General features: G+C 36.9%; 1 protein-coding gene across 1 annotated transcript in view; it reads right to left on the bottom strand.

Annotated features, from left to right (window-relative positions):
- LRP1B (LDL receptor related protein 1B) overlaps positions 1-9047 on the bottom strand; it is a 1719891-nt gene that overhangs the window by 180794 nt on the left and 1530050 nt on the right. The window contains exons 57-59 of the mRNA XM_081815486.1: positions 4348-4464; positions 4122-4241; positions 2503-2622 (exon numbers count right to left, since the gene is read on the bottom strand). Coding sequence (XP_081671612.1) covers positions 2503-2622; positions 4122-4241; positions 4348-4464 — 357 coding nt within the window. The remainder of the gene's footprint in view (positions 1-2502; positions 2623-4121; positions 4242-4347; positions 4465-9047) is intronic.

Here is a 9047-nt window from a genome sequence, read left to right as displayed (position 1 = left end):
AAAAAAAAAAAAAAAGTTTTTTTTTAATTAAATTAGTGTCTGCCCACAATAAAATTTTATAGTGGGTCTAAGCAAATCAGATGCAACCTTCCTGCCTCTTCTCTCCCTCTTACTGTAGGTATGTATGTGTTTGTATACTGGTCAGGAACTTATAACAATGACTATGGCCAGGAGAATTCTATATAACTTTATAACAGAAAACATTTAAATATTTTTCTCTTTACACTTCAAGAATGAGGTGGCTTTAGGGGCACCTGGGTGGCTCAGTCAGTTAAGTGTCTGACTCTTGGTTTCAGCAGGAGTCATGATCTTGGGATCCCGTGTGGGGCTCTGCACTGGGCACAGAGTCTGCTTGTCCCTCTCCCACCCCACTCCCCTCCCCCATACTCTCCCATTGGTGCACGTGAGTGTGCACACGTGAGCCCTCTGTCTCTCTCTCTCTCTAATAAATATATAAAATCTTTATTTTTTTAAAGATTTTATTTATTTATTTGTGTGTGTGTGTGTGAGAGAGAGAGCACGAGCAGGGGGAATGGCAGAGGGAGAGCAAGAAGCAGGCTCCCCATTGAGCAGAGAGCCTGATGCAGGACTTGATCCCAGGACCCCGGGATCATGACCTGAGCTGAAGGCAGACGTTTAACTGACTGAGCTACCCAGGTGCCCCTAAATAAAATCTTTAAAAAAAAGAATGAGGTGGCTTTATACTATGTTCACAGAGTATGTGAAATAGTGTGAAATAACTCTGGATTCCCAGTTCCACCACCTGCTAGCCATGAAAGTTTGGGTAAGTTATATAACCTCCCTGGGACTCTTTTACCACATCAATAAAATAAGGATAGTAAAGAGATTACGTGAGATAATGAATATAAAGCCTTTAACACATTTCCTGGGCCATATGGCAAACACAAATAAATATTAGGAATTATTGTTATTATAATGATCAATAATGATCAGTTTGAAATAATATAATCTACCACAACAGTTAAATCTCATCAAATTAAAGAAAAAATTATAGATATTCCAGAAAAAATATTCATATAGCTAATGTAAGTCATTATTTCACTTTTGCTTTGATAAACAAAAAATACTAAAGACAACAGAGCAAACTTGCCAATAATATAAACTAGTCTGCAAAAGTCCTTAATAATTGTTACAAACAAATCACTGATGACTGTACTTTGAGGCTCTATGAACTGATTATGAGCACCAGTTTCACAAAGTGGTAAATGGGGTTTCAAGATACTGTGATAAGTTGTTTTGGTTTCATGTTCTGAAGACATAGTCATATGGAAAACATCAGGAAAAACACTTAGAGACACATGAATGTCAATTATTACACATATAACTCATGAATGTTGTTCAGTAAAAATGGAATTTCAGAGAACATAAAGGTTTTTCATTATTTCCTTTTTTTCTCAGAAGAGTTAACTAAGAGCAGTGTGGAATATAGCAGATGCATTTAACACAATTTTGTCTACGAAACCTGGAAGTCCTATATTCAGTTTGAATAAAATTTACCTTTCTTTCTTTCTTTCTTTCTTTTTTTTTTTTTAGAAAGTTGGGGAGGGGCAGAGGGAGAAGCAGAGAGAGAATTCCAAGCAGGCTCCATGGCCAGTGCAGAGCCTCAGGGTTTTCATGATCTGAGCCGAAATCAAGAGTTGGATTCTTAACCGACTGAGCCACCTGGGCGTCCCAAACTTTGCTTTTCTTAATCAATTACTAGATTACATACTTTTTGCTTCCCCAACAATGCCAAGTTTGGTGTATTCACCTACAAAATAGTCTCTATTAGTGTTTAATAAATGTTGATAAAATGAACTACAGATGACAACTACTCTTCATTTCTGTCTTCCTGTTGACATTTTCAAGATAGAATGAAATGCATTAAACAAAACAAATATGTTCTCCATTTCTGCAATGTTAATTAAGGAATAATTTTTGTAAATAAAAGTATTGATTTTAAGTGAAAAGATAAATGTTTCAGAAACAAATGCTAACTTAAGTAATCATTGTCATCTATTAAGACAGAATAGATACTTTTATTATCTTTTCCCTTCCTTTCACCATGTTTAAGAATAACCAGTAATCTTTGAATGAATGGAAAATCATATGTATTTAAGCAAAAAAAAAAGTCTGGAACAATGCAAAGATAATGTCTCATTATTTCTATTAATTAAATACTAATACCATGTGCATACTCTAATACAAGAAGGTGATAGTTTAGCCTACCTTTTCAATCCATCTTTTTAGAAGTAGTGTTGAGTCATTTTCAGCAATATTACTCTTCTGCCTTACCCTTCTATGGGTAAAAATAGCTAACCTGAGATTGTTTTTTATAAAATAGCTAATCTGAGGTTACTACGACTCTGTGAACGCAGAGACAAAACCTTCTCACGTGAGACCTTAGTTTCACCAGAATTGTGTTCAAATTCCTTTCACTGTGGCTATGTCAGATGATGACACAAATACAGTAGGTACGATCCAGGGTCACAAAACACTCACCACAGTTGGCCTCATCTGATGCGTCTGCACAGTCTGGATCCTCATCACAAACCCACAGCTTGGAAATGCAATGTTTAGTAGTTTTACATTGGAAATAGTCTGGAGAACAGCTGTTTTCAGCTTAAGAGGAAAACATCTATTAAAATGTAGCTTTGAACAAGAACAGACATTTTATCTAAAAAACAAGTAGAGAAACAACTGCTTAAGACACTCAACTGGAAATGTATTATCTTTTTATTTATTTATTTATTTATTTGAAAGATTTTATTTATTTATTTGAGAGAGAGAATGAGATAGAGAGAGAAATGTATTATCTTTTAATTAATAAAGCTCTGAAGGTGAAGAGTTTTAACTTTCATTATCCATGATATATTCCAAATATTCTTTCTGGTAGAAATAAATAAAACCTATTTCTTTGATAAAAATCAGAGTTCTCAAAACAAGCCCACCTTGATTAGCTATATTTCAAAATTAATTTTAAAAATAAAGAATTCAGAGCCTTTCAGAATAATTTCACCAGACAAATAAATGGAAGAATTTATACACATGCATTTCTATAAATAGAAAAAGAATAAAATCAGAAGATATTGGTGAATAAGGAAATAAAAACCATCAAACTCCTCAAAATCTCTAGTTGTGTTGGGCTTTTGAGGGAAGAGGCGAACATGGGAATTAGAGTGTAAACTGCATCACAAGTCCTAGTCAGTTTAATGGATTAGCTCCTAGAATGACTAACCATAAAGAACTGGTAGTGACTTTATTCCGAATGCACCATCTTAATCAAATTGCTGGGTGACTGCTCATTATTTACTGATAAAAGTTTTAGGGGAATAAAATAAAACTCCAGCAAGACAGAAACATTGACAGCAGTTCTGTTGAAACCCTGAAACTTGACAAGTACTTTATTGTTCTGATTCTGTGTGTGTGTGTGTGTATGTGTGTGTGCATGTTTGTCTGCCTCTGTGCATATATGTATATGATGGAAATTGTTTTGCTTTCCATTTAATCTAGTTTGATTTTTGGTGGGGGATATGAATAAGAGGTGAAAAGAGTAGAAGATATTTTACTGTTGTTCTTTGAAGTAGCTTGCAAAGATACATTACATAGAGTATTATCTACAGTTTTTAACAAATTATTTTGTAGATTCTTTTGCTCAGATTTTCTCATCATATATTCAACATGTATTTTATGGGGGAAAAACAATCTAATTAATGGAATTGATTTCAAGTAACTGATTAATCAATAGAAGAAAATTACCTGTAGCTGCTTAATATGGGCAAAAAGAATCAATTTACGAATAAAACACCATAGTCACCTGTAATGTTGATTTTGCTGCTTCCATTAAGGATGATGTGAATGAATGCATGTTGTTTCATGCTTGCCGTAACCTCCAGGTAGCTATTTAAGTAAAGACCACCCATGTTTTAATTTTCTCTATATCCTTTATAGAGAGCTTCTTAAGTAACCCCTCCCCAAAGGTACTGATTTGGAAGTATATGCCCATAATTGCTGTTATGTTTTTCTACACTGTGTGGATGTATGGTACACAATAAAAAATTTTAGACCAATGTCAGTTGAGACTCGAGTAAGACAAGACGGAACATTCTGAGGTGACTTACGACAGTCCCTTTCATCTTCCTCATCCCCACAGTCGTCTTGTCCATTACACCTGAGGTTTACTGGGATACATTTTTGGTTCTTTGTACACTTGAACTGACCTGACAGGCAGACATGTGTGTCTAAAAGAGAGAAAGAAGCTGAAACTGTGTCTGCATTTAAATCAGCGCAGACAAAATCAGGTAAGAATTAGATTTCTGTTCCTCGGTTAAGAATTTAATCACCTACCACAGTTGAGTTCATCAGAATTGTCTCCACAGTCATTCTCTCCATCACAGATGAAAGCAGGCAGAGCACAGAGCCCAGTGCCACACTGAAACCGGCCTGGCTGACATTTAAATTCAGCTATGGGAGAAAACAGACTGGTATCATCGAATGCCAAGCTTCACTCATGACCTCTTAAATAGAGCTTTCCTGACATTACAGATATTTATCATTTCATTATATTAAACATACCCTAGAGCACAGCGTGAATGTCCTATACATAGATAGCTATTGGGTTCAGATATATGGTACGACCAGACTATGAGCAACTCAGATGCCCTCCAGATTACATTTCACAAATTGACAGTAAGAAATCCCAGATGATAATGCATTTTGCCATACTTTTTAGTTTATATATGAAATGATAAGAATTATCATCATAATAAAGTAGGATCTATTGAATATCTACTCTGTATCAGACACTGGGTGAGACCCTTTCACATAGAGCTACTAATTGAATCTCATCATAACCTTCTCACCTTAATATCACCATGACCATTTTATAAATGAGGAAACTAGGTCTCATGGATACTAATAACTCACCCAAGTGTGTACAAGTTTCAAGTGCCAGATATGGAAATTAGATCTAGATCTGACTCTGAGTCTTCTCACAAACCATGTTGCTTGTAATAAAACACTTACCTTTTGAATGATGATCCTAATGTATGTAGTTCTGATAAATTAACCAAATATTAATAAGTGATATTTTAAACTTTCTTTGGGAAATTAATTATGCTTTTATATTTATAATATTAAGTAAAAATTTCCTTAACATTAAAAAATAACTCAATATACACTCGACTTCCATATAAGTGAGTTCTAAAATGTTGAAAGTCATTTAACTTCAATCTATAATATTTCTTAGTTAATCACACTAAGTGTTGAAACTGTGTGATACTTAATTTCTCATATTCTAAACATGTGCATTTCCTCTATTTCCTTTTGCTTCATATATGATTTTCTTGAATGCTCCTTTGCTACCAAAACAACCTTCCCATAAGATGAGTTCTAACTATCAGAGGAGTTTCAATGCCTGGAAAATAGATGGGAAGCCTATCTGACCTTTAAATGTGTCTCTAAGATGATCCTTGGTGTACTAAAGCATCATAGAAAATGCAATCAAAAACTTAGGGTGCCAGAGAATTCGTGATGCATCACTCTTAACCACATGCATTTAAATAACATTATTGAAGTTTGCAAGTTATGTGAAACAGGATTTAAGCTTTCTTGTCTTTTCAGATGAAATTATAAGTATTGTCAGTAACCTAGTACCTGCAAATTTTGAAGATACAGCTACTCAAAAATGAATTCTAAACACTCCACAGACTCATGTACATCACTTTCCACCTCACCATAACTCTCAAAATAAAGCTTCATGCCTACAGATGTTCGGTGCTGTTAACTCGTCAACTCCAACTAAAAGATCATTTACTAAAAGATCACAGAGATAATGTCACCAATAAAAACATGTAGTATTGGTATTTAAGCAGGATAAGGATGACACAGAGACTCTTAGATACCAGATGTCTCTTTGCTTCCCCTCAAAAGACTTTAAAGTTATATTTGTTCACCATATATTTTGAAAGTGTGTAAATATAGGGGGGAGGAGCAAGATGGTGGAGGAGTAGGAGACCTAAATTTCATCTGGTCCCAGGAATTCAGCTGGGTAGGCATCAAACCATTCTGAACACCTACAAACTCAACAGGAGATCGAAGAAAAGAATAGCAGCAACTCTCTGAACAGAAAAGTGACCACTTTCTGGAAGGTAGGACGTGCGGAGAAGCGAATCCGAGGTGATATTCGGGAAGATAGACAGCGGGGGAGGGGGCCTCCGTCAGCCACTACTGGCAAGTGATAGAGCAGTGGAGCACAAAATCGGAAATTTTAGAAGTCCTCACCTGTGATAGACGTCACTCTAGTGGCTAAAGAGGGGGTGGAACACTCGCTGGGACAGTGTGGTCTCAGGACCGTCAGGGTCATAGAAAGACTGGGGGTGCCTGAGTGTGGCAGAGCTCCCAGGTATCAGAGCAGACAAGTCGGCTGCAGAGATGGAGCCGGAGCAGGCTCTCAGCTCCAGGTTGCCATAGACCATGATCCGCGGCACAGTCGGGACACCGCTCCTCCAGCAGGGACCCAAAAAGTGGCAGATCCGGGGAGACTCCCTTTCCTCCCCCGGGAGGAGAGGTGCAGGAGCGCACTGCAGGAACCTGCTGGGTTTGGAGACTCCACACGGGGTCATGTGCCAGAGCTAGAAATGCTCGGTCACAGGCTGGGTGAGCAGGGAGTGTGGCCAGAAACCAGGGAGACCAGAGTGATTGACTGCTTTTCTCTGGGAGCTCACTGAGGAGTGGGGCCCCGAGTTCTTGGCTCCTGGGGGCGGAGATTGGGAGGCCGCCATTTTCACTCTCGTTCTCCAAAGCTGTACCGAGGGCTTGTAGGGAACAAAAGCTCCCTAGAGCAAACCTGAGCAGATTACTTAGCCTGGTCCCTGGAAGGGCAGGGCAATTCCACCACCCACAAAGACATCTGAGAATCACTGCAACAGGCCCCTCCCCAAGAAGATCAGCAAGAACAGGCAGCCAAGACCAAGTTTACCCATCAATGACAATGGCAGAACGCCAGCACTAGGGGAATACAGCACATAGAATTCATGGCATTTTTTCCCCCTAATTCTTTAGTCTTTCAAGGTTAATTTTTTTAATTTCTTTTTTTTTTAATTTTTCTTTTTCCCTTTTTCAACCAACATCTTATCCATCCCTTTTTTTAAAATCTTTTTTATTTTTCATTTTTAGAGTCATATTCATTCCCTTCAGAGTAGTTAACCTTATTTTTGGTATATATATAAGTTGTTCTCTCTTTAAAATTTTGGGATACAGTTTCTTCTAACAGACCAAAATATACCTTAAATCTCTAGTGTATGGCTTCGTTCTAGTCTCCTGCCTGATCACATTCTCCCCCTTTTCTTCTTTTTTTTTTTTAATTTCTCTTATTTCATTTTTCAACCAACTTCATATCTTATCAATTCCTTTTATAAAATCTTTTATAATTTTCATCTTTACAGTCATATTCCATCCCTTCACGGTATTTACCCTTATTTTTGTACATATATAAGCTTTTCTTTCTTTAAAATTTGGAAGGCAGTTTCTTCTAAGAGACCAAAATACGCCCAAAATCTAGTGTGTGGCACTAATCTATTCACCAACCTGATCATATTTGATCATATTCGTTTTTTTTAATCTTTTTCTCTTTCTTTTTTTTTCTATTTCTTTCCTTCCCTTTCTTTTTCCCCGATATCAGGTCTCTTCTGATTTGTTTAGTGTATCTTCTACTGGGGTCGTTCTTACACTGTTAGCATTTTGTTCTCTCATTCATCTATTGTCCTCTGGACAAAATGACAAGACAGAAAAAATCACCTCAGAAAAAAAGAACAAGAGGCAGTACTGACTGCCAGGGACCTAATCAATACAGACATTAGTAAGATGTCGGAACTAGAGTTCAGAATGATGATTTTAAAGATACTAGCTGAGCTTGAGAAAAGCATGGAAGATATTAGAGAAACTCTTTCTGGAGAAATAAAAGAACTAAAATCTAATCAAGTCAAAATCAAAAAGGCTATTAATGAGGTACACTCAAAAATGGAGGCTCTAACTGCTCGGTTAAATGAGGCAGAAAAGAGAATCAGTGATATAGAAACCCAAATGATGGAAAATAAAGAAGCTGAGAAAAAGAGAGATAAACAACTACTGGATCATGAGGGAAGAATTCCAGAGATAACTGATACCATAAGAAGAAAGAATATTAGAATAATTGGGATCCCAGAAGAAGAAGAAACAGAGAGAGGGGTACAAGGTATATTGGAGTAAATTATAGCAGAGAACTTCCCTAATTTAGGGAAGGAAACAGGCATCAAAATCCAGGAGGCACAGAGAACGCCCCTCAAAATCAATAAAAATAGGTCAACAACCCGACATCTAATAGTAAAACTTACGAGTCTCATAGACAAAGAGAAAATCCTGAAAGCAGCTTGGGAGAAGGGATCTGTAACCTACAATGATAGAAACATTAGATTGGCAACAGACCTATCCAGAGAGACCTGGCAGGCCTGAAAGGACTGCATGATATATTCAGAGCACTAAATGAGAAAAATATGCAGCCAAGAATACTATACCCAACTAGGCTGTCATTGAAAATAGAAGTAGAGATAAAAAACTTCCAGGAAAAACAAAAACTAAAGGAATTTGCAAACACAAAACCAGTCCTACAAGAACTATTGAAAGGAGCCCTCTAAGCAAAGAGACAGCCTAAAAGTAACATAGACCAGAAAGGAACACAGACAATATACAGTAACAGTCACCTTACAGGCAATACAATGGCACTAAATTCATATCTTTAAATAGTTACCATGAATGTAAATGGGCTAAATGCCCCAATCAAAAGACACAGGCTATCAGATTGGATAAAAAAACAAGACCCATCGATATGCTGTCTGCAAAAGACTCATTTTAGACCCAAAGACCCCCCCAGATTGAAAGTGAGGGGGTGGAAAACCATTTACCATGCTAATGGACACCAAAAGAAAGCTGGGGTGGCAATCCTTATATCAGACAAATTAGATTTTAAACCAAAGACTATAATAAGAGATGAGGAAGGACACTATATCCTC

The sequence above is a fragment of the Leptonychotes weddellii genome, chromosome 3 (genome assembly GCF_054177405.1).
Source record: "Leptonychotes weddellii isolate Sample4059 chromosome 3, ASM5417740v2, whole genome shotgun sequence".
NCBI classification, from domain to species: domain Eukaryota; kingdom Metazoa; phylum Chordata; class Mammalia; order Carnivora; family Phocidae; genus Leptonychotes; species Leptonychotes weddellii.
Note: the sequence above shows the minus strand (reverse complement) of the source record. Positions and strands in the feature narration are given on the sequence as shown.